A 25,621-nucleotide genomic window follows, 5' to 3' on the forward strand; every position below is an offset into this window, starting at 1 on the left:
AAATCACCCAGCAAGGCAAGTTGGGGAAAAACAAAACAAAATATCAATATACTGAGTGGGACCTCATACGATGCAACAAGATTCTGATAGTTAAAGTAACAACCAGGGAAGCCTGACAGGTAAGGGGAATGCTGCCTTGCTGGAATATTCAAGATTTGCTTGGTGGTAAACATTAGTGACATGCTGCTAAGTGCCTGACAACTAGCTCTAGCAAGAAAAGTATTTTGTACCATTTGCAATATCCGTGGTGTAAATACACCCAGGAAGCCTAATTTCAAGCTACCCAAGTGACATCGCTGAATGGGAAGTTAGGAAGAGGTTCACAACAATAGACCACTGTATACTATTTCAGATACAACAGATGTAAATAACCTCAAACATAAATTATAATAAAATGTAGGGTAATAATCAGACCATGGTGAATTTTGACTACTGTTTTTGTTTTTTAATATAGTTAATTTAACTGTAAGTTTACATAATTTAATTTTTTAATAGGGGTTGCATTTAACAACTGGCTCCCAAAAGTCATGAATACTGAAAGGTTGGCTCTACATTTGCTCCATCATAGGTTGTCTGTTCAGAATATCTATCAGAATATCTTTAATAGATATTCTGAACAGACAACAAAAAACCCAAGTAAATGAAGCTACTAATTCATTTCGATCGAAGTATCTCCAGAGTTTCCAAGGTTGCCAACCTCTACGCAATTCCCTTTCAGAAATACTCAAAAGTTCTGGTTTCAGTGTGCAAACATAGTATTTACAGGAGAGACAATATCTTGCAGGTGTACCACACATCATACTTTTCCGAGCAGTGTCTTTAAGACACTGTGGGACATTCTAGCCCTGCATAGTGAATTTCAATCAGTGGGGAACACTATTTTAGTGCGTAGTGGGTAAAGAGTCCTGGAGCTGTTTGTGCTTAGACAGCGGCGGGGGAGTGGAGCTGATCACGCAAGGAGGCCGGGAGGCTGATCCAGGGCCCTAAGATTCCCAGTTATCTCCGGAAAAATGCAGACCTCTGCAAGCCAGGGTACAGCAGCACCAACCTTTCTTCCCTCTCTCTTGTTTTCTGACTAACTAGCGATTTTACTAAAATTCCGTTTTTTCTGATTGCCGATACTCTCAAGATCCCCTCTGAGAAACTAAAATTACTAAGAACTAAAACATTCAAATGTGCGCTTAATCTGACAGAAAAGCTTTGTAGTGTTTTCCTCGTGATGCAAACATACCTGTTACTAGACACTTGTGTGCAAGCTCTACATAGATCTCACTGCCAAAACCATCACCAGCAGTAGTCGTGGCCGAGTGGTTAAGGCGATGGACTAGAAATCCATTGGGGTCTCCCCGCGCAGGTTCGAATCCTGCCGACTACGGGAAGTTAACATTTTGACACAGGTGCTTATTTCTCTTTTGCAGGCTTCTCTGCAGACATTTAAGGAATTTATGAACGTCTGGGATACGACTGGGACCCCAAGGGGGCTGGACGAGGAGGCGATGACAGAGCTAGGGAGTCGGGCGATTGTGGTTACAACCTGAGTCCAGGAGGAAAGGGAGACGGGACAAAACACTTCAGACAATCGGAAACAGGAAAGCCAGTAGCGCAGAAACGGACAACGCCGACCTCCCGCCCCGGCGCCGGAACGTTCGCGCGGCCCGGGGGCCTCGCTACCCTACCGAGTCTCTTCGCGCGAGCCTGTCAGCAACCAAGCCTCGCGAGACTCGGAAACGGCGCGCGCATGCGCGGGGGGCGACGAGGAGCGCGCCTCGGGAGGGGATGGGGGGGGGCGGTCCTCGCGTTGCCCCTGGAAACCACCGGGTGCCAGAGCGACCCGGGAGCAAGACGTGAGAATACAAGATGGCGGAGGACCTAGACGAGCTCTTGGATGAGGTGGAGTCCAAGTTTTGCCGACCAGACCCACTGAGACTGGGTACGGTCGAGCGGCCCAGAGGCGGCGGCGGCGGCTTCTTCAGCAACGACCAGAACCGAGCCGAGGCGAAAGAGAATCTCAGGTTAACAGGCGGGAGGGGTGGGCTGTTGTGGTGAAGCCTGCTCCAGGCCCTAAGGCCACCCCTCCGCCGCCAGACCGAAAGAAACGTACGCCCACCCACTCACCCCCGCCCACGACCTCTCCGCGTTCCGGCCCAGACCCTCAGTTCCTCACTGTCCGGGGCCGCACGTACTCCCGCGCCTGTCCTCGAGGATCTTAGCATCTCTCCCCGAGGCCCGACTCCGCCCCTGAGCAGGCCCCGCCTCTGAAAGCCCGCGGCTTCCCCAGGTCTGTTCCACCCGGACGCGTCCCGGGGCTGCCAGTGGGGCAGAGAGGGTGCAGCTTAGGCCCCTGCTCTAGAACCCCAAGGGGGGTCACGGTGACCCGGGCCTACGTCTGCGTGAGTGATCCTCGTCCCCTTTTCAGGTGCGGGGACCCCATTCCCCAGGCAGAACAATCCTTGGGCCAGTTGTTGGAGAAAACGTTTGCATTCTAGTCCATCATTTGTTGTTGTTTTTCCCTTTGAAGCTCAGAATTGAATGAGGTTGCATTTCAGATAAAAGGTTTAGTTACTGGTCACACTCTATTAATCCCACCACCATCCTTCTACCCAGGGCCCCAACTAAGGGTCCCAGAGGATCTCAGGCATCCAAATTGAAATTTGGGGAAATTTCTTAAAGTCTTGGTTTTTGATCCAGAAAATATCTTTCATGTTTGTCAGTCTTTTTTTTTTTTTTTCTGTGTAATTATTAAATAGCAGTGACTTTCTTCTTATCTCCACTTCCCCTCAGTTCCATTTTTGCCAGAGTGAGTTATAGGCCTTCAAAGTGATAACTTGAGAGGCTGTGCAATAACTCTTGCTTGAATCTCTTGGGAACTCTTGTGGAATTACACGGAGGCAGCTTTGGAGCAAACTAAGAGAGTCAGTCTTGTTCATTGACGGTTGCATCTGTGGGTTTTGTTTTGTTTTTGTGAACCTCTGTGTGATTTCCCAGAGCCCAGCACCATTGCTTCCCAATGTACTAGATTTACCTCTGATGACATATGTTTGTTTAAAAACTCACTGTCACAATAAAAACGTTCCAGAGTCTAAAGTTCAGAAACAGACGTTCGTAAAATTAGTTGAGTGCTGGACAGCATTCTAAGAAATAAATATTGAGCCAACTAAAATGACTGCTTTGAATGAGCTAAGGCTCACTTGACTGTATATGTAAATATCACTCTCATTAATTTGTATATTGTTATCTTGAAGGCTGGACATCCTTCTGTACTGATTTCCAGCAGATCTACCATTCCTGTCCTACAGCAGTGTTACCTTGCAGTTTCTTTGTTCTTTTTATTCACTCCTTTGAGGGTGGAGAGAATTTATCAAAGAGCCTTCCAGAGCCTATTCATCTTAGGAGAACTAGCACAGAGGGATAGGATGACTTGGAGCTGGCTGCTGAAAATGGTAAGGATTAGTAAGATGGACAGATCCTTTCCAAGCACAGGTCCTTTTATGCCTCTCTCTCTCTGTAAAATCCATCCATAATCCTCGCACCCCATCCCACCATACTAAGTCAAATTCTTCAATAATACATTTACAGAAGCTGTAGCAAGCCAGTACTACTGTTATTCACATGTTAAAACTTTTCACTTGGCAGTATATTTTTAAAGGTAAATTGCACAGAAAGCACCAACAAAGACCCTAAACTTAAATATAAATGCAGTATATAATGTCAAACATTAAATTTTGTCCTGAGCCAAAATTGGTACCAGAAAGTTAGGAACCTACTTATATTATGAACTTATTAATAGGAGACTACCTGCCAATTGTATAGTGATTTACTTGTATCTCTTTTTCTTAAAAGAGTTAAAATACTGGAACTGTGTCTTTAAAATGACAATTCTGCAACTAATATATGACTATGCCACATCTGGATATCAGGAACAGCTGCTAATATTTACAGATAATATCATAATCTCTTGATAATAGGTATAATAATAACCAACTTTATTCAATCCTTTCTGTATACTAAGAGCCTTATGTGTGTTATTTAATTTCCAAATCCTTATGAAGTGAATGCTATTATTACACTCATTTTACTGACCAAACAAAGACTTAGAAAAATAGTTACTTGCCCAAGTTCATATTTCCAAGTCTACCAGGACATTGTACACCTCGATAAAAGCTTTTTTGTATACCTTTCACATTTAATTGTGGCTCAAGTGTTAAACCCCAATTGTCTGTATTATGTAGAATATGTATTTTATTTTTGACAGAAACTATATTTTAAATCAAGATTCAATATAAGAAGCAAAGTCAGAGAACCAATAGCTATTTATTAACCTTTGATAAAGATTATTGTATTGTAGCATCAAAAAACCAAACATTATACCATTCTTTAAAATGTATATGCTTTCTCAGTGAAATGATGGCATTGTTTTCCCACTTCTGTAGGAAAACATAGGCAAGCATAGACATCATAAAATTGTGTACTCTGATAACAGACCAGAGTCTTAATGTAAGCTGGCAGTTCGAACCCCTAAGAGTACTGAGTAGACTGATAACATTTGAATGCATCTGATTCTTGAAATTGTGGAACTGCAGGGGAGAGGGGAATCCAGAGAGAACACTCTAAAAACCAAAGGAGAGGATTTCTCAGGGAGAATTTTAGCAACCTGCTGTCACAATAGAAATTGAAGGAACTGGTACCCAAGTGTCAGGTGCTTCTGAAAGATTAAAAAGGATTGTTACTGAGAAAGGCCATTGAATGTAATGATTTGGGCAGTAGAGACTTTGGGGGCGAAAAGGGAGCTTCATTGTAGTTGAGGGATATAGAGGCCAGAGACGGAATATTACACCTGGAAGAAGTTTTAAATAGTTGTCTAGATCTGCTTGTTACGCACAAAATGTCTGAGGTTCTGTGTGCTTAGTCACTTAGTCATGTCTGACCCTTTGAGACCCCATGGACTGTAGGCCACCAGGCTCCCCTGTCCACGAAGATTCTCCAGGCAAGAATACTGGAGTAGTTGCCAAGCCCTCCTCCAGGGCATCTTCCCAACCCAGGGATGGAACCCAGGTCTCCCACGTTGCAGGCAGATTCTTTTTACCATCTGAGCCGCCAGGGGAGCCCAAGAAAAACCCTTTACCCTCTGAGCCACCAGGGAAGCCAAGAATAGTGGCATGGGTACCCATCCCTTCTCCAAGGGAAATTCCCAACCCAGGAATCGAACCGTGGTCTCCTGCATTGCAGGTGATTCAGAGAGATTAAATATTGGGTTGGCCAAAAAGTTCTTTTGGGTTTTTCCACAACAGCTTATGGAAATTTAATTTAAGCTTAAATTCCATAAGCTTAATTTAAACTAGGTGGATAGTTCTCAACTGTTGATGACTTTACCACTCACGGGGCATTTGACGATGGCATTTTTTGATTGTCACAACTGGGGAAGGGTGTGCTACTGGCATCTAGTGGGTAGAAGTCAGGGATGCTATGAAACATCCTACTGTGCACAAGCCTGCTGCTGTGGCACACACGTCAAAGAATGATCTGGTCCGAATGTCAGTATTTCTAAGGTGGAGAAGCCCTCAGCCAGGTCACCAGCTGATGCTAAATCCAGTATATTAATACTTGTAAGGAGGTAGAACAATGGATAAAAACTACTGCTTCTGTGAAGAGGACAGCATCCTTGGCAAGAAACCAGTATGGTGGGAAAGCATCTTTGGCAAGAAGCCAGTATGGTGGTGGTTTAGTCACTAAGTCGTGTCCAACTCTGTGCAACCCCATAGACGGCAGCCCACCAGGCTCTCCATGCCTGAGATTCTCCAGGCAAGAATACCGGAGTGGGTTGCCATGTCCTTCTCCAATGCATGCATGAAGTCGCTTTAGTTGTGGCCGACTCTGTGTGACCCCATGGACAGTAGCCCACCAAGCTCCTCTGTCCACGGTATTCTCTAGGCAAGAACACTGGAGTGGGTTGACATTTCCTTCTCCAACATTTAGTAAATGTTAGCTGTTAAATAGAAGTCCCATGCAGTAACAGTTTGTCAGTAATCCTGTGATGGCTTTACCTGCAGAAGATAAAGAGGTAGTTGAGGTACTCCGTCAAGCAACTAACACTGTTCTGTGTGGGTTTGTAATTGATCGTTTGGTTATATAACCTTTGGCTCCTGTAGTAAAGAGACTATTTTTTGACTTACAATGGAACCCTTAGGGGAAAATTAGACATATGAAAATTATCTTTGCTTATAATTCTCAGGTTTTACTTATAATTGTACATATTTTTTATTCTTAAATAAGTGGTTGATGTAATTTGGAAAAGTACATACCTACCTTTCTCTTATATATCATATGGCTGTAAATGTTATATTTTAAGTATGTAAAAGTACACATGTGAATTTGTACTCAGTAAACTACATCTTTTTCTCAAGAAACTTGGGCTATGCCCATAGTACAAAAAAAATTACATCACATTTGTCCTTTTGTTATCAACTCTAATAATAGACTTTATTGAAACAAAACTCTTCGGATTCTTGACTGACTTTATCTGCACTTAAGCTTCAAATGTTTTCTTGTTTTTTTCTTTTGTTGTTGTTTGTTTTTTCAGATTAGCAGAAACATTTGAAAAAGAAGATGATCTTGACAGTCTTATTAATGAAATATTTGAAGAGCCCCACTTCGACAAAAAACACTTTGTAAGTAAAATGTCGTAAAGGTAACAGCAATTCTTTCATTATCTCAAGACATGTTTAGAATAATCTGAAAGCTTATAGAATTTACAAGTATCTATAGTCCTGAATTATGAGAAGTAAAATTGTTTAAAGAAATTATTCCACTTAGATTTATACAGGAAAGAAGTATTAGAAACTGTGTGTTTTGCTGTTTATTTCTCATCAAGAATGATAAATTAGAAAAGCTGTTGAATAAAATGCAACTTACAGAGGAAGTTGATTACTTGTATTTATTTGTAGACTCTAAGAGCACTCCTCTAAAAGATTAAAATCAGCTTGCATTATAGGAATGTGCTTAGCATCTCAGATGCTTTGCCATTGCTCTCATCCCTGAACTAATGAGTTAGTTGGTACTATGTTAATTTTTTAAATACTTGTGTATCTATGACAACTTTATAAAAGCTTGTAAAATAATGTAACAGCCACCTATATATTTACTACTCATACTGAACATACCCTAACATTTTGCCAGATTTACTCGTTTGTATTTTTTTTTTTTTTTTGGTCATGTTGCGTGGCTTGCAGGACTTTAGTTCCCCCACTGGGAAGTGAACCCGGGCCACAGTAGTGAAAGTGCCACTGAACTACCAGAAGCTATATATCTTTAGATCAAGGCATTTCGGAAAGAGAAGAGAATACTTTTCTAAAGAAGTATTAGAGAAGATAATTTGAAACAAAAATAGCTTTTATAATCATGAAGAAATATACTTTTATACATTTCTTCTGTGTGCTCCCTTTTTTTTGAGGGTGAGGAAACAGATTTTATTTATTTATTTGGCTGCACGTTGCAGCATGCAGAATCTTAGTTCCCCGACGAGGGGTTGAACCCATACCCCTTGCATTCAGAACTTGGAGTCTTAACCTCTGGACCACCAGGGAAGTCTTTGTATGTTCCCTTTTTGAAGTTAGTTATTACATTCAGTTTTCCAACCTGCAGGAGAGAAAGCAACCCAAGTAAACTTCTGGAGAAAAGCAGATTGATGTCAAACATTGACTGGATGAGAAAAGAAGTGTGAATTGCCAGTCTGTGCCCAGCTTATCCTAAGAGGCCAGATCATGCTCCTGAGAACAATACTCCCTCCCCATTGCTCACCCATTGTGCTGTGTTTTTCTTTCCTTTTTTTTTTTTTTTTTTTTTAAGTTAAAGTAAATGGTAACCCACTCCAGTATTCTTGCCTGGAGAATCCCATGGACAGAGAAGCCTGGTAGGCTACAGTCCACGGGGTCACAAAGAGTCGGACACAACTGAGCGACTTCACTCACTCACTCATAATTGACTTACAGTATTATGTTACTTGCCAGTTGTTTTGTTCATTAACCATTTTCAGACTCACCCAAGAAAGCCCAGAAACAGCTACAGATGTCCCAGTGTGCCAGCTTTGAGTCATAAACGTGAGCCAGGATGGCACATGGAGCATGCTTCCAAAGACAAAAAGAGACTCAGGCACATTAGTATTTTTCAGATATGCACCAAAAATGTTTCCAGTTCTGTTTATTTAACAAATAAAAGAGTTAAGAGAAAATAGTAAAACAAAGTATTTTGCCTCCATTAAATTTCCTCACCTACTAGGTAAAATGATGGCATGTCTCTGCATAGTTTAAACTGCCTTTTCTCCTCATTTCCTCTCCTTGGCGGTGGTCCTAGTATGTGGTTGGCATATGTTGTTTGGTACCTTATACCAGTTAACACTTAATAAATGCTTGCTAATGATGATGTTATGTAACTATATAGGAACTACTGTATGGTTGTGACTAGGTAGCTCTACATTTTCATTGAATATATAATGGTTGATACCATTCCGTTTGATCAAAACTAATATTCCTGAAGTTACCCAGGAGTTTGGTTAATTTATTTTTAGTTCAGGTGAGTACCATTCACAGCCTTTAAAATGAGTCTGAGGTTTTTTTCCTCAATTGCATTTTTCCAGGATGAAGTTTTAAATAGCAGACCCTTCATATTAAATCACTGAAGTCTAGTATTAACTGAAGAGTTATAAAGTGACTCTAAATCTTAGCTTGCTAATAATGGCAGTATGTCAATTTTCTAGACTAAATGTTAGCATAGTAATTTGTAAATTCCTGAGAGGTCTACTTCCCTTTTGCTTTTAAAAGGTTTTGATCATTGTTTTTATTTCTGAAACTTTAAAATCATAGGAAATTTTTATTTAAGCCATTTTTAAATACTTTTGTTATAACAAATATTAGTTTTCATGTTACAGTTATCTAAGTTACCTGTGGTCTTTTATTATTTTGGTTTTTTTAACAGAAATTAAAATCTAAATCTTCAGGTAACACGTCTGTCAGAGCTTCCATTCAAGGCCTTGGTAAAAGGTAAGTCGGGATTGCTTCAGTAAATTACACCCAATGCTAAGCATGGTCTAGTAGATTTTGTTACCATTTAACAACATTGAGCAACAAAGCACTGGTTAGTTTTCAGGGGAAAGACTGAATCGCAGCATTTTCGGTGCTCTTATGGTCTGTGACTCCTTAGTGCAAAGGAACTTGAATGGGAGGTTATTGCTGTTGTAAATAATTTTCTGCTGTGTGAAAAAAAGTGTGAACAGTTTCTCAGAATTAATGTGCTGTTATACTCTTCAGTATTTACTTTGTCCCTTACATTATTTGGCAAACACATTTTCCTCTGACTCATTTTAACTCTTTGAGTGGTCCTGAATGTACAGGTTTTATCCAATAAAGCACTGACCCTGGAATGAATACCTCTTCCTTATAATAGTTGACTTGCTCAGGAAAATATACAATTTGATTTCAATAATATAGAGTCAATGAGGCCAAATTAACTTCTCATCCCTCTTTTATGTTTTGGTTTTATTTTTCTCCCCTCTGTTGAACATGTCTAGCTGCAGCCCAGTGTACATTGGCGGAAGCACTGTTCCATGTGGGATTGGGACAAATACTTCACAGAGGTAAGATGTCAGAAATACAGTACACATTAATTAGGTCTTTCCAAATTGATACCCTGTTGAAACATAGTTCTTATCATCTTGGCATGAGTCTGTTTCATCATAAGAGGTATGTTTTGTTAGCCAGTCTGAGGACACTTTCCTGAAATGCATATTATGCGTAGGTGATAGTTGTGAAAGCTGTGATGTTGGGTATGTGGTGTTCATTGTGTTGACACCTTCTCTGAGATCCACTTAAAGTGTCTGGGTCACTTCCGTCCCAGCTTGGTTTCCACAGGACACCGGGAGCTGAGCTTCTGCTTTGCCCTGTTTCCCTCCAGGCACTGGAGGCCAGTGAGTAGACAGGGGAACGCAGCCACGCACTATATGGTGTGTTATGCACCCTGCCTGGGCCAAGCAGCGTGAGAAGCTGCAGGTCTGGAGTACCAAAGGGTTCTTAAGCATAGTCTCTTGATTTTATATATTTCAAAAGCAGAAGCCCTCCTTTTGGCATCTCTTCCCCAGCCCACCTTTTACCCAGTGTCTCACTCAGGACCTTGTTCAGGGTGGTCTTACAGTCATGGTACTACCTGTCCCAAGCCCCCTTAGACTCCCAGGCTACTCCGCTGTCATTTGTCGTAAAGTGGGGAAACAGACTGATCTTTAGTAAATCTTTTTTTATTGAAGTATAGTCGTTTACCATGTTTATTTCTCCTGTCCAGCAAAGTGATTCAATTGTACATATATATGCATTCTTTTTCATATTCTTTTCTATTACGGTTTATCACAGAATACTGAATGTAGTTCCCTATGCTATACAGTAGGAGGACCTTGTTGTTCATCCATTTTATGTATAATAGTTGGCATGTGCTAGTCCCAGACTCCCACCCCTTCTCCTTGACACCCAAAGTCTGTTCTCTTGTCTGTGAGTCTGTTTGTTACCGAGATCAGTTCATTTGTGTCATATTTTAGATTCCACATATAAGTGATATCATACGGTATTTGTTTTTCTGTTTCTAACTTATTTCATTTAGTATGATAATCTCTAGGCCCATCCATGTTACTGCAAATGGCCTTATTTTGTTCTTTATTATGGCTGAGTAGTATTCCGTCGTGTATATGTGAGGTGAAGTGATGTCACTCAGTCGTCTCCGACTGTTTGCAGCCCTGTGGACTATAGCCTACCAGGCTCCTCCATCCATGTTATTTTCCAGGCAAGAGTACTGGAGTGGGTTGCCATTTCCTTACCCAGGGATCGAACCTGGGTCTCCCACGTTGTAGGCAGATGCTTTACCATCCGAGCCACCAGGGAAGTCCATTGTGTTTATGCACCACATCTTCATCCAGTCATCTGTCAATAGACATTTAGGTTGTTTCCATGTGTTGTTTATTATTAAATAGTTCAGCAAATCATTTTACTGTCCTAATAAATTTGATTCTACTTTTACAGAAGCCTACTTAACTAAATTACTATGTTTTGTCTAATTATTTCTAAAACACTTTTTCTGGTAATTTTTTAAGAAATGAAAGACTGTGCTATATGACTACACAATCACACTTCAGGAGAGAGAATCATTGTATTGAATAATAAAAGTGTGATCCAAAAAGACATTGTTGGAGGGTGCAGCTGGCCTAGACCTTGGAGGCCCAGAAAAAAGGGCTGTGGGACCAGAGGGAAATTTGGGATCTGAGGCAGCCTAGACCAGGAAGACCAGGCCGTGGACAGGCTGCAGCAGCCCACAGGAATAATGCTTGCTGTGAGGGCTGTAAATAAGTGTTGATAGCACCTGACTCATCCTGCATTGAGGACTGTCTGTACAAAGAATTAGAGACACAGACTGCCCTTAGAGAAGAATTCTGTCTGGTTGCTATCAGTCCCGACTTACCTGTGTCAGCCCAGTTGGACTTGTCTCAGCCATTGCCAGACCACTCTGCTTTGGATCCAGGCTTCTCTCAAGTCACCCGTGAACTATACAGCGAGGGTCTCCTAGTTACCATCCACTTCTGTCTCCTGTAGTCTCACCCACATAGAGCATTAAAGAAAAGATCCCTCACATACAGTTTTGAGCACCTCTCCCCTGTTCAGAAAGGGGAGGAAGGAAAATGAGAGCTGACATCTGTCTCATATTAACTCTAAACTCATTGTTTGCTTTACTAAATTGTTGTCCTTGTTCTTCCTCTTCTTTTTTCAGTTCTTTTACCTCCAGTTGAAGCTTAGGTCAGATACTCTACTTCCAGTAGAACACTTGTTATGCTTCTATTAATACTTTCCACTTAACATTTTTCTGCCTTTGAGTATTTTTACATTTATTCCCTGTCTAGAATGGAAAACATACTTACAACATGCAATTTGCATGTATATGCACAGGTAAATGTTTATATTCACAGATCTTCTTCACGCATCACGAAGATATTAATCATTGACCACCCTCTTCATGACACAGATCAGCACCCACAGAAAGATAAGCACGTACATATTCATGTGCATGTAAATCATTACATGTGTGAAGTACTTTATACTGTCCAGAGTACTTTTTTTGTATATGTGTATTGGTTCATCTGCTCACGGAAAAAAACCAAGATGCAGATAGAACAAGAATTTTTAACCCCATTTTATAAATGAGGAAGCACTGGTGTTATTTTCGTTAAACATGTACTAATTCATCATGTTCTTGCTAAGTCCTAGGTTTTAAGTGAATACCTTGTGGCAAACAAATAAATGGACACTTCCCTTCCCTCAATGAGCTTTTAGTCTAGATAAGGAAAGAGACTTTAATTCTATAAATAACTATTTAATTTCCACATAATATGTAATATAAAAGATAAGTGCAGAATACTATACACATAGATAATTGGCATTCTAGCTAATATGAAAGGTTAGGGAATGCTTTCCTAAGCTAATAATATTTAATCAGACTATGATGCGATAAGTAGGAGTTAAGCAAAGAGAGGGGACCATTGGCACCACCCTGTTGAATGAAGACACACCGCATTAGATGGGCACACCATGCTAGGTCATCCTGAGTTTGAGAAGCCAGAGGTTCTGGAGAAAGGGAGCAGCCAGGTGAGCTGGAGTGTGTTGAGTGGGGGAAAGGGTGGCTCTGGAAGGAACTGGTAGTCAAAGGATGTTTGGTTTGGGGCCCTGAAGAGGATTTTAGAAACATAAGTCCTAGGGCAGTGGAAGCCATTGGGTTGTTAGGTTTGTTTTTTGTTTTGTTTTAAGCAAATAAAGGTGACATAATCATATTTGTGTTTCTAAAGAAATTTTGGTTCTAGAGTAGAAAATGGACTGGAACTTAGAAGGACAAGACAGGAGGGAACACTGGAAGACCAGTCAACAAGCAGCAGTTAGCAGTGGTCCAGGAAAGAGACAGCGATGGCCGCGGTGACCTAAGTGCTGGCAGTGGCTATAGGGAAAGGGCTGTCACTTGAGATACTTAAAGTACATAAATGACAGAATTCAGTGATTAAATGGCTATTGGAGGTCAGAGCGAAAGTTGTCAAAAATGACTCCCAAGTGCTGTTCCTTGCCCAAGGCAAGGACTCAACTGTGTAATTTGATTCCTAGTCCATTATGCTTTCTAGTATACCAGTTGATTATAGAATGTATGCAAGAAGGAAGCTCTTATGCTACTGTAACCGTTATTTTCCAACTGCCCAGACAGCAGAACTCCCCAGTGCACGGTGTAGATCTGACTGAGAACCACAGAGTCTGTGCAGAAGACGGCATTGGGCTGTGTTATGGACATTCCCACCGCTAACATCTTTTTACTTACTAGCCAGATAAAAGGACAAAGCCATTGGTGATACCTTCATGTTTGTATTTCCTCACATTCTAGAGGAAAGACCTGACAGGTATCTTTAATTGGAACCATGAGTTTGTGTTAGATATTCTTTTATATATAGTTAGGAAAGAAAAATATATTTAAGCTCTGAAAATAAGCACTGATGTACATGCTGAGGGTATAAAGGAAGGTCTGCTGTACCTGTTAGATCTGTTTGATTTTGGATAAAGCTCAAGTTTGAGAGTAATCCTGAATGATTTTAGAGTGTAAAGATTTGAGTCTTTTACCCAGCTGGTGGAAAGGAGGAGTAATAGCAAAGCGTGGTAGCATTGATAAGGTATAGATAAAACCAAAGCATTATTTTCAAGCCAAACTGAATTTTGCCCTGCTCATTTTTTAAACTACTTGCAAGCCTGGAGTATTCCATAGACTGGTACTAATTATGATCTAATAGAGTGAATCGTAGCAGCAGAATGATTTCTTAGCTGCAAGTTAGTTTTATGTTTCTCAGAGGACAGTGTTTGTAGGAAAATGTGGTAGTGTGAATAGATTTGAATAAACTACTAAATTTTAAATTAAAAAGCTGTATTTAACATTATGGTTGAAATTTTACACATACAAAATGTCAGGAAATTCTAAATTATAGTTCCCACAATAGCAGTAATTTAGCCAAATTGCACATATGTATTAAGGCATTAAAGTTAACACTCTGTGCAGTCATATAATAAACTACATATGCATAAGAAAGCCAGTTATAGCAGCTTTGGGAACCGTCATTTTGCATTTTCCTGACCTGTACATTCAAAATCCAAGTTCAGATGTGCACAAATATAAGTGTGTTGAATTTCCGTGTGTACAAATTCAATTTCGTAGGTTTCTAACAATTCAAAAGAAAATATGGAATTGTTTTTCAAGCTTGTATAGATTTTAAATGTTTAGTTATTGTTACAATTAATATTTTTAGAAATATAAAGCATTATCAAACTTTCAGGCTAAAATATATTTGCAGTTTTGAAGTTGACATCTGAATTTTAGAGGGAAATGAAAAAAAATGATGGACTTAATTTTTTTATTTCAGAAGTATTATATGTTTATTGAAAAAAATAAAAACAAAAGTCAAAGTGTATAAGGAGAAAGATAACAATCTCCTTCCAAACTTAGACAGGATATTAAAAAGCAGAGTCATCCCTTTGCCAACAGAAGTTCGTATAATCAAAGCTATGGTTTTTGCAGTAGTCAAATACAGATGTGAAAATTGAACCATAAAGAAGGCTGAGTGCCGAAAAATTGATGCTTTCCAACTGTAGTGCTAGAGAAGACTCTTGAGAGTCCCTTGGACAGCAAGGAGATCAAACCAGTCAATCCTAAAGGAAATCAACCCTAACTATTGATTGAAAGGACTGATTCTGAAACTGAAGCTTTAGTACTTTGGTCACCTGTTACAAAGAGCCGACTCATTAGAAAAGACCCTGATGCCGGGAAAGATTGAAGGCAGGAGGAGACAAGAGAGGACGAGATGGTTGGATGGCATCACTGACTCAATGGACATGAGTTTGGACAAAGTCTTGGAGATGGTGAAGGACAGGGGGACCTGGCATGCTGCAATCCATGGGGTCACAAAGAGTCAGACAGGACAGTGACTGAACAACAGCAAAATGTTTTTATAAACTTATAAACACCTGTACAGGAAAATCTGGGCAGTAGATTTTACAAAAACAGCATCATGCTATATATGTTATTGTGCACCTAGCTTTGTGCACCCTTAGGTCAATAAGTAAATGTAATTATCTGTCTCCCTTTATCAACTACCTGATATTCCATAGTATAATTGTTATTCAGTCTTTTCCCTCTTGGATAGCTATACAGGTGATATCCTGTTTTTCTGCCATCTCAACAATACTGCAGTAGAAATTCTTGAGATATATGCCTATATTCTGGTACTTTTATTTGTAGATTCCCAAAAACGGGATTGCTGGCACAACAGCTAGGTATAATTTTAATTTTAAAATTATACTAAGATTTTCCCCAAAAGGTTATAAGTTTACATACCCACCAGAAATGTCTGAGAGTGCTAATTTTTGCTAACATAATTGGTTTAAATATATATTTCATAGTTGCTTTAAATTTTAATTCTTTATATAGCGTTTTACCTTTAAAAAATGCTATGTGCCAACCACTGTTATACGCATTATCAGTATTAGCTTGGTTAGCTCCTCCTAATTGTGAGCGTGTAAGTATTATCACCATTTAAGAGATAAGGAAACTGAGTCACAGAGAAGTTAAGTTACTTGACTATAATTACACAGCTGGGGAATCAGCATTTGAACCTAGGCAATCCTGTCTACACTCCTAACCACTCATCTATGCTACCTATATTAGTGAGAGTATATTTTAGGTTTTTTTCATTTTGTCGTTTGTAAGTACTGTTTGTCAGTATAAGTATTTGATTATGTGTTAAAGATGTTTTCTTTCACTCTATTACTGGTCTTTTCACTTTGTTTTTGGTATCTTAGAAAACCCTTATTTCCTTATAATTTTTAGATGATCAAATGTATATTGATTCTAGTTTTAAAATACTTCAAACAATGGAGATTTCTTTAAATCACAGTTACTATAGAAGTCAAATTGTTTGCAGCAGCAATTAATAATTCTCATTGTATGTTATCGTTTTACTCCTGATGTTACCGTACAGTACATGAATTTTGAGATTTGCGTGGCATTTCAGTTCCTCAGGTTGTCACTGACTACCTGTTATGTGCTAAGTATCGTTTTAGCAGTTCTGTCCTCTTTCATCAGCAGCATTTGGCCCTTTACTGCATCTCTGCCATCAACATACAAGCCTGCTCTTTTTCCATCTTTTTTAGATATAACCATTTCCTAGTCCCACTTCCTTTACAACTACCACTTCGTCTAAAGAAACTGCTTATGTAGACATACCTTCCCAGTGAAACCTATGCAGACCACTGTATTTAAAATTACAGTACAGTTCCTCCCAGTGCTTCCAGTTTTATTGACTCGACTCTACTTTTTGTTTTATTTAAAGCATTTTTATCATCTAACATAGTATATAATTTAGTTATTCTAAGTATTGTTTATTCTCGAATTAGAATCTATGCTATATGAGGACAGAATCTCACCAGCACATAGTAGGCTTTCAGTAAATATTTTTTAAGTGAATGAATGAATACATTAATGCAAAGTAGTGGGAAAACAGAAGCAAATAAGATGTTGTCCCAGCACTTACAGGAGAGACAGATTCATTTCAATACAGTGTGGCAACCCTGAAATTTTCATTAGGAAGGGAAACGCTTAAAAAGTTATCTTAAGTGAAGATCTACTTAGGTGCAATTTAAAAATTAAAAGATCTACACATCAGTTTTTTTCTTTAAATCTGTAAATATATATGTGTGTGTGTATATATATATATATCAGTATGTAAAATCTTCGTAAAATAGGTAGGTTTATGCAGAAATTTAACCTAAAAATTCAAATAGGTAATCAGTCCGTTAGTATAAAAATTTATAATCAGATTCATCTTTGTGTTTCTGTTGTTTACTCAGTAATCTGTAATGTATGGTATAGTCTGTGAATAAATGCAGCAGATTTTCACAGTTTAAAATATTTTATTTATTTGGCTGCATCAGGCCTTAGCAGCAGCATGTGGTCTCTAGTTCCCTGACCAGAAATGGAACCTGGGCCCCCTGTATTGGGAGCTTGGAGTCTTAGCCACTGGACCACCAGGGAGGTCCCAGATTTAAACTCTTCAAATTTAAACTTACCAATAATTTCTAATGTACAGTTCTTTTTCTCTGAACAGAGCATGTGACCATCTACGTTGTACAGCCTGTGATTTCTGGGTAGAAAGCTACGATGACTATAGGTGGGACAAATCATGTGATTACCTGTTTTTCAGGTATGTTTCTAAAAACTTCACTCTGTGAAAAATGTGCTTAATGCAACTTTATATTTCTTATTGTGCTATGATGCCTCTTGGTGGCCTTGGCCAGATTGTGTGACCTGCACTCTTTGATATTTCTCACATCCTCTCCTTTCCATCTGTGCTATCAGCCTAATTAAGGACATGTTAGTTCTGGACAGGAGTTCAGAAGTAGCCTCCTCACTATTTTTCCTGAGCATAGTCTCTTTTTCCAGACCACCCTTCACTTGCCGAGAATTAGAGCATAACTCTGAGTATGTCATTCTCTTGCCCCAAACCCCTCTGCTTACAGAATAGTGTCCAAAATCCTTAGCATGGCATATGAGACCCTCCACGAGTCAGTCCCCATCTGTCTATCACCCAGCTTTGTTTGTCTTTCCACCATATAGTCTTCAGCTTTGTAAGATTATAGCTACGTCAGAGCACTCAGTGCTCCCATTTCCTATGACTTGGTGTAAACTCTCCACCTCTTGGGGTACCTTCCCACCATTTTATCTACCTAAACCCTACATGTCCCTTGGTACAATTCATTACTCATTTTCCATGATTCCCATACCACTCTCTCAGCTTGGAATTAAATTCATCCTTTTTCATGTGTCCACAGCACTTTGTACCTGTTACAGTACTTAACTGTAATAAAAGGTTGAAAAGCTCTTAGGTTTGTATATATCTGCCTCCCTCCTTGTGGTTGAGATAATGTCTTACTCATGTTTTCGTAATACTTACTGAATGCCTAATGTTGGTTTTTTTTTGGCTGTACCTTGTGACATGTGGGATCTAGTTCCCTGACCAGGGATCAAACCCGAGCCCCCTGCATTAGGAGCTCAGAGTCTTAACCACAGGACCACCAGGGAAGTCCCATGAATGCCTAATACTTTTAAGTTATAAAAATATATTTGAATATATATATATATATATATATTCGAGCTATACCTTCACGTTTTCAAATAAAAATTAAGGGCTAAAAATTAGTAAAGTACATATATCATGCATTTTGGGGCCCCCAACCCTATGCCTAAACAAAGACTATATTCTCAGGTATAAGTAATCAGAATTATTACAGCACTCTTCTGTAGCATAGGAAACGGGTGCATGGCTTTCTTCACACCTTTCTGGTAGCTGTTCTCATGTAAATCTATAGGAGTCTCCTCTAGTGTTAATGTAAGAGTTTTTAAACTTTTCACATCAAGAAATGTTCTGAAAATCTTGTGAAAACTTGGAATCCTCTCCATATATGCGAAGAAAAACTCAAATATGTAAATACATAGAAAAATTACAATTTGAGAGATTTCATGGTCCCCAACCCCAAAAAAGCCTAGTGTAATCCCCAAATCCAGGTCAGGAGCCCTTATTCCTGACCTGGATTTGTGTTAGTCCACTTTTTAATCCCATTGTTGGAAAAGTTAGCTTTTAATTTCAGATTCGTTTCATCTTTTCTGACTTATCTAAGCCCTCTGCTCTATGCTTTCTTCTAGTTGATGCAGTGCATGGGGAATAGTCCACATATTTCACTAAGATGAGCCATCAATTTTTATAAAACTAGTATAATAGAATGCGTATACCATCAAAACGTCAGTGAGCACAGGCATAAAGGAAGCTTGTTGGTGATTTAGTCATTCTTGAGGAACTGAGAGTGTCTCTGAGTTATCGAGAGCAAGCGCAGTTGGTTTACTGTAGCTCTGCTTGTTGCTGTTGTGCTTACTCGCTCAGTCATGTCCTACTCTTTGTGACCCCATAGACTGTAGCCCGCCAGGCTCCTCTGTCCACGGAATTTTCCAGGCAAGAATGCTGCAGCAAGGTGCTATTCCTTACTCCAGGAGATCATCCCAAGCCAGGAATCGGACCCACATTTCTTGCATCTCCTGCATCAACAGGCAGGTTCTTTGCCACAAGCACCACCTAGGAAGCCCATAGCTATGAGCAACCTGGTTTTTAAAAACTACAGACTTCTAGATAGAGCTAGAAGATTCATTACACTATTAAAAATAGATGATGTTTATTGTGATTTATTTTTACACAGCATACTGAATACAGTGTTTAAAATAAGAATGATGAGTAGTTATTGAAATCAGTAGAAAATACCATCTCAGGCCTCAGAATGCTTGGGAATATGTTTGGGAGATAAGAGAATGGAACAAATAAAGGAGAGGCTGTGAATCCCCATCAGGATATAGATCATCGATATATTTTGTAGAGCTTACTAGCATTTCTTTTTATTAGGCTTTCTTTAGGACCTAGCCTGTAGCGTTGTTAAATACCAGGCTCACAAGATGAATAGGACACAGTGTCTGCTTTCAAGCAATGCTCAGTTTTGAGAAAGAGAGACACTGTTACAACATCACGTGATAAATGTGAAAGAGGAGTTTCACAGGGCAAGGTGGGTGCATTCCACCCTGAGGTATCAGAAAAAGCCTCAGAGCCTTGAAAGATAACCAGGAGTTTGCCTGGCAAGCCAGATGGACACTGGTGTTCTTTTAGGGGATATTTTTAAAGACACAGGTGAAACCGCATGGTGTGTCTAGCAACTTCCAAGCAGTTTGGACTATGTGGAGTTTTGGATATAAGAGCAGAACTTGGCAAGAGGTGAAGTAGGAACAAGAGATCAAAAAGAGCAGAGGCATAGAAGAAATGCTGAGGAATTTGGACTTAATTTTTTTAGGCAGTGGATAACCACTGCAGGTTTTTAATCAGGGAAGAGATCTGAATATTTGAATTTATAAAAGATTGCTCACTATTTATGGGAACCAGACCAGTTTAGAATCACAGGAATTAGTGATTCCTGAGGTCATGGCATCTGGTCCCATCACTTCATGGGAAATACATGGAGAAACAGTGGAAACAGTGTCAGACTTTATTTTTTGGGGCTCCAAAATCACTGCAGATGGTGATTGCAGCCATAAAATTAAAAGACACTTACTCCTTGGAAGGAAAGTTAGATAGATAGCATATTCAAAAGCAGAAATATTACTTTGCCAACAAAGGTCCATCTGGTCAAGGCTATGGTTTTTCCAGTGGTCCTGTATGGGTGTGAGAGTTGGACTGTGAAGAAAGCTGAGCACCGAAGAATTGATGCTTTTGAACTGTGGTGTTGGAGAAGACTCTTGAGAGTCCCTTGGACTGCAAGGAGATCCAACCAGTCCATTTTGAAGGAGATCAACCCTGGGATTTCTTTGGAAGGAATGATGCTAAAGCTGAAACTCCAGTACTTTGGCCACCTCATGTGAAGAGTTGACTCATTGGAAAAGACCCAGATGCTGGGAGGGATTAGGGGCAGGGGTAAAAGGGGACGACAGAGGCTGAGATGGCTGGATGGCATCACCGACTCGATGGACATGAGTTTGGGTGAACTCCGGGAGTTGGTGATGGACAGGGAGGCCTGGCATGCTGCAATTCATGGGGTCGCAAAGAGTCAGACATGACTGAGCAACTGAACTGAACTGATTGCAGATATTGTGGTGATCCAGTGGGAAGGAAATGAGGATCTGAGTTAGACCAGAGATGGATTCTAGTGCTATTTTAGAGGTAATCCTGACTGGAAGATGAGAGACATATGTCACCCAGGATGGGTCCTAGATTTCTGTCTTGGTTTACTAACATGGGCCATGATACAGTCCATTGATAGAATTTAAGAACAGCTTTGAAGGAGTCTATACGTTCATTATGGGAGCTGATGAACCTGTGGCCCAGAAGCTCAGATAAGAAATGTCTGTACAGTGGTAGTCAGAACCATGAGACTGGAAGATGTTACCCAGAAAGGTAACTTGGAAACCTGTCACTGAATACAGAGTTAAAGGCTCATTTAGTTAAGATAGGAGATGCTTTGATTATATTGCAGAGGGGAGGGAAGACATTGTAAGGGGAGGTTATATGAGTAGCAAGGTCCTAGAGGCTTTGGTGCAGAGTGCTGATGGAAGTGAGCTGTGGGTAGGAAGAGGCCTCCTCTGTGCCTGGGTAGAAGGTGGTCATATGCTGATGTGTTCGGGGGGAAAGCTAGGAAACGGAAGCCTTTTCACATCTCATTGCCTGGTTTTGTGAATGAAGATGTGATCTGCTTGAAAGTAGAGAAGTAAAGGGGAGATGAAACACTTGAGGAGGATGGGAAATGATCACTGGGGAAACCAGAAGTAGGTGATGACCAAAGGCAATGTAAAAGTTCTAAGAGTATCCCTGAATGCCCAGCAGGACATTGGGAGCCATTCATTTTTAGTGGTACCAATCTGCATGTTGGTTATACAGTAAAAACCGTTTTAGTTGTTTCATTGTCCTTATCTTACAAGTGAGGGGAGTAAGTGTAGCCTAGCTTTGACAAGTTCTAGAACTGTCTAAAAGAAGTGTAAGCTATACTTGACCATCCTGCTGTAATAGCTTAATAGTGAAAGTGAAGTTGCTCAGTCATGTCCGACTCTTTGCAACCCCATGGACTGTAGCCTATCAGGCTTTTCTGTCCATGGGATTTTCCAGGCAAGAGTGCTGGAGTGGATCGCCATTTCCTTCTCCAGGGTATCTTCCCGACCCAGGAATCGAACCCACATTGCAGGCAGACGCTTTACCGTGTGAGCCACCAATAGCTAAATAAAATGCTCTAATTTTTCTATTAAATTATATTTCCTTTATGGAAAATAATGATATTTTCTTTCGAAGCTTTTAAAGTAATGCACTACTTGAAATGTATTAATTAATTAGTTCCTTGGCCTTTGTGATTCCTGTTCCTGAAATCTGTAAGGATTCAATCCGATCAAGTGTCAGATGTTAAGTTTGTCAAAATATATTACAGATTGAATAAAGGACACTTCTTCACGTAGCCATTTAGGGTTTTTTTTTTTTTTGTAGCCATTTAGTTTTAATCAAACATATTTAGTTTTATTCGGCTGTTCTCTTTCCCATAAAACTTATTCCTTCCTTCCCCTGTCTCACTGTAACCTTAGCTGAGTCGTTGAGCTGGTCAAAGTCTGTTTCCTGAAGTCAGACCCTTGGCCTTGGAAAGCCTCTCAGGTTTTTGTTGGTGTCAAACTTGTCCCTGAATTTTGTGCGGTGCTGTGTGTGGTGCCCACTGGCCGCCAGAGGGCACTTCGTACCCTGCTTTCCGTTGCAAACATCAAATAACAGCACTGTCTTTTTTTTTTAATTTGTACTGTATTTCATTTTTACTATGTATTTTTTCAGCATTCCACTTGGAATTTTTTCATCTTCTTCTGCCATGGAATAGTTACAGAAATTCAGTACATGAACTGTGAAAACCATAGTTGATTTTCTGTTAATTTCTATGAATTAACTTCTGTAGTCTTTTTTTATAATAGCACCAAGTCAGATGGTTATCATTTTTCATGAGTTCTGCCCATTGACTCAATTATGTTAAAATTATTGACACTTATTTCAGGAGAGGCTTTCTTTTTTTCCTGATACTATAAGTGAATAAGAACAAATTGAATCAAATGAGATACAATATGAATTCAACACATAGAAATAGCAAGCACTTTTTCTCTATTAATGAAAAATTTCTGTAGTTAACATATCAGTTACATGCCCTCCATGTGCAAGCTTTTAAAATATGGCACGGGTGAGTGTTTGAGGTTGGAGATGAACCACCGTCTTTTCCACTCTGTTCTTACTTCATGTTGCCTCTGATGGGACGAATCAGTGATTCTTCAGCTCCTTACGTCACTGTGTTCTACAGCAGCCCTAGTAAACAGACGTAGAGGATTACCATTTTAAAATATTGAAACCCTCAGAAAGAGAACACCAAAGCACTTCTTCTGTTTTGCATGGGAAAACACCGAGTAGTTTAGTGTTTGGCTGTAAAGATTGGAAAATAAAGCAATGAGGATTTTTTTTTTTTAAGTCATTAAGCACTGAACAAAGCTATTATACTAAAACCTTCTTGTTTTACCAACAGGAACAATATGCCAGAATTCCACAAATTAAAAACAAAGCTGGTAAAGAAGAAAGGAACACGAGCATATGCCTGCCAGTGCAGCTGGAGAGCTGTTGAAGAACTGACTGACCTTCAGACCGACCATCAGCTTCGCTGGGTTTGTGGCAAACACTAAGGATCCAGACTTCCTACATTCAGACAGCTGCATCCATGAGCGCAGTCTCTATTCACCATCACAGTGTTTAGGTAAAGGTACATAGTATCGTGCCCTTTGGAAAAGACAAAATTTCATTTAATGGCTGTACAAATTTTCAAGGACTAAATGGACTTGGGAAGATAATGTGCTTTAACATTTTGAAATTATTCCTTTTTGATATATGAGCATTTCACTTAGTAAGGTAACAGGTTATCCAAATACTTCTTTGCTAGGTTGTCTCCTGGAGTTTCATACAGATATATAGCCATTCACTAATAATTGCCATACTCCTGACTGCTAATACACTTAGCATGAGTATTCCTCTTTATAGCAGTTAAAGGGGATAAAGCTGGCCCTGCAGAGAGGTCACTGAGGGGGGTACATATCACCTGCTCCGGTCAGATCTGCTGTTAGCAAAAATAATAATTTAGACACATCAGAATCCATAGTCAGTGACTGAGGAAAGGGTTTTCAAGAGTGTGGGTGAATTGTAGGTGAAAACACTGCCTGTATCTGATCTTACTTCACAAATTCAAAGCAATTCTATGCACAATAGTAAGTATATATTACCAGTTTTAACTTATTTCTCCTCCTTTTGTTCATTTAGATATCAAAAGGTATCTAGTTTTGTATTGTAGCAAATATTCATTTCTATATTAAAAAGGTTTTTTTGATGCACCTAAAACTAGAAGGAAAAATCCTGATACAGATCATTGCTGGATTTTCCAAGTACCTTCTTGCCTTTAATGCCCTAAAACTCCATTAAGTAAAGAGAACAGCAAGTAAGATATTTTTTTAGGCAGCCTGTTGATTTTTCTGGTAGGATCAGGTTGACATGCTGTTTATTAGATAACTACATGAAAAGAGAAATAAAGCATAGCTGAACCAGCAGGTAACCTGTTGGGCTCCTTAATATGACTAAGACTTGAGGAATCCTACAAAGCAGCGCGTTTGGAAAAGCGGTTACCTCAAAATTACCAGCTCCCAGCCTCATCAGGAGATTCCAGTTTGCCAGATGCTCTTCACCGCATGTGTCTGTTATGCAGTTCAGATATGTGACACAAGGCTTCCTTAAAGGGAGTAACCAGACACAGTTGTGATCTGTTTAGTCTTATACTGAATCTGTTCCAGCCGTTTCACTCGAGCAAAGAAAGATCTGGTCGTTCAAACCCTTCTCCTAACCGTGACACTGCTGCATATGTGTATAACTTGCTCTAGTGAGTCAGTCTAGCATTCTAACAGGATACATCTCACTGGTAGGTGCTCACATTTTTATATTAAGGATATGTTTGCAGATCTTACCTTTCAATAAAAGTGTTTTATCCCCTAAAATTTTATCAAAAACATAGGAGGATCTGGGTTGAATTGCCTATTGCGAAAAATAGCAGAGCAGCAAGATCCACACATTCAGGACCTCGTGGAATTTGGCACATTTAGTCATAATGGTGATTTTTTTTTTTTTTTAATGAGCAAATTTGCTAAATTATGGATTTGAATTTTTTGCTTTTATTATTTCATTATAACTATTCTGTAACTTAGATATATTGCCCATGTGTAGCAGTCCATAACATAATAGGTGTAATAATTAATTCCCCAGTGTCGGAAATGTGTAAATGAGTTCATATTTTTGTTGGTAATTTACTTTATAAGCTTTTTAATATTGTATAATTTTTAATCTAAAATGTAGAAAGTATGTTTATATACAAATGAGTAGACTAGTACCAGTTGTAACTTATTAGCCAAAACGCAGCTACTTTACTGTCAATGTAGAAGAAGAGTGTAGCTTGTAATCAATTGTAATTTTTAAATGCAAAGTCTATAAAGCTTTCAAGATGTTTTGCCCATTTGTTTTCAATATTTATAATAATTTTCTACTACCTTCAAGTATCTTATTTTTTTTAATTAAAGTTTTATTGAAACACAGTATGTAACAAACCCACTTGTTTATCTAGTTGTAGAGCCCTAGTGCTGGCTCGATAGTTGTGGTGCACAGGCTTAGTTGCTTGGCAACATGGGGGCTCTTAGTTTCTGGATCAGGGATCAAGCCTGAGTCTCCTGCATTGCATGAATTCTTAACTGCTGGACCACCAAGAAGGTCCCAGCAAGTGTCTGTTTTTTAATCAAGCCAGGTAGCTACTTTGTTTGAACTCTGTTGTACTCTCATACCTTTATCTTACCCAAAAGTAAATAAATAGCTTTACTCTGTATTTAGGTGTATTTTTTTTGTTTT

General features: G+C 39.4%; 1 protein-coding gene and 1 non-coding gene across 2 annotated transcripts; both read left to right on the forward strand.

Annotated features, from left to right (window-relative positions):
• Positions 1–1,293: 1,293 nt before the first annotated feature.
• On the forward strand, positions 1,294–1,375 carry TRNAS-AGA (transfer RNA serine (anticodon AGA)). Its single transcript has one exon. It is a non-coding gene; the product is annotated as a tRNA-Ser (tRNA).
• A 448-nt stretch (positions 1,376–1,823) lies between these two features.
• Positions 1,824–25,598, forward strand: CFAP418 (cilia and flagella associated protein 418). The gene is made up of 6 exons (XM_004011826.6): positions 1,824–2,012; positions 6,578–6,665; positions 8,968–9,032; positions 9,560–9,625; positions 17,204–17,299; positions 23,217–25,598. The coding sequence occupies exons 1-6, from the start codon at positions 1,858–1,860 to the stop codon at positions 23,368–23,370; spliced, it is 624 nt and encodes a 207-aa protein (XP_004011875.1). The 5' UTR covers positions 1,824–1,857; the 3' UTR covers positions 23,371–25,598.
• The last annotated feature ends 23 nt before the right edge of the window (positions 25,599–25,621 follow it).

The sequence above is a fragment of the Ovis aries genome, chromosome 9 (assembly GCF_016772045.2).
Source record: "Ovis aries strain OAR_USU_Benz2616 breed Rambouillet chromosome 9, ARS-UI_Ramb_v3.0, whole genome shotgun sequence".
NCBI lineage: Eukaryota > Metazoa > Chordata > Mammalia > Artiodactyla > Bovidae > Ovis > Ovis aries.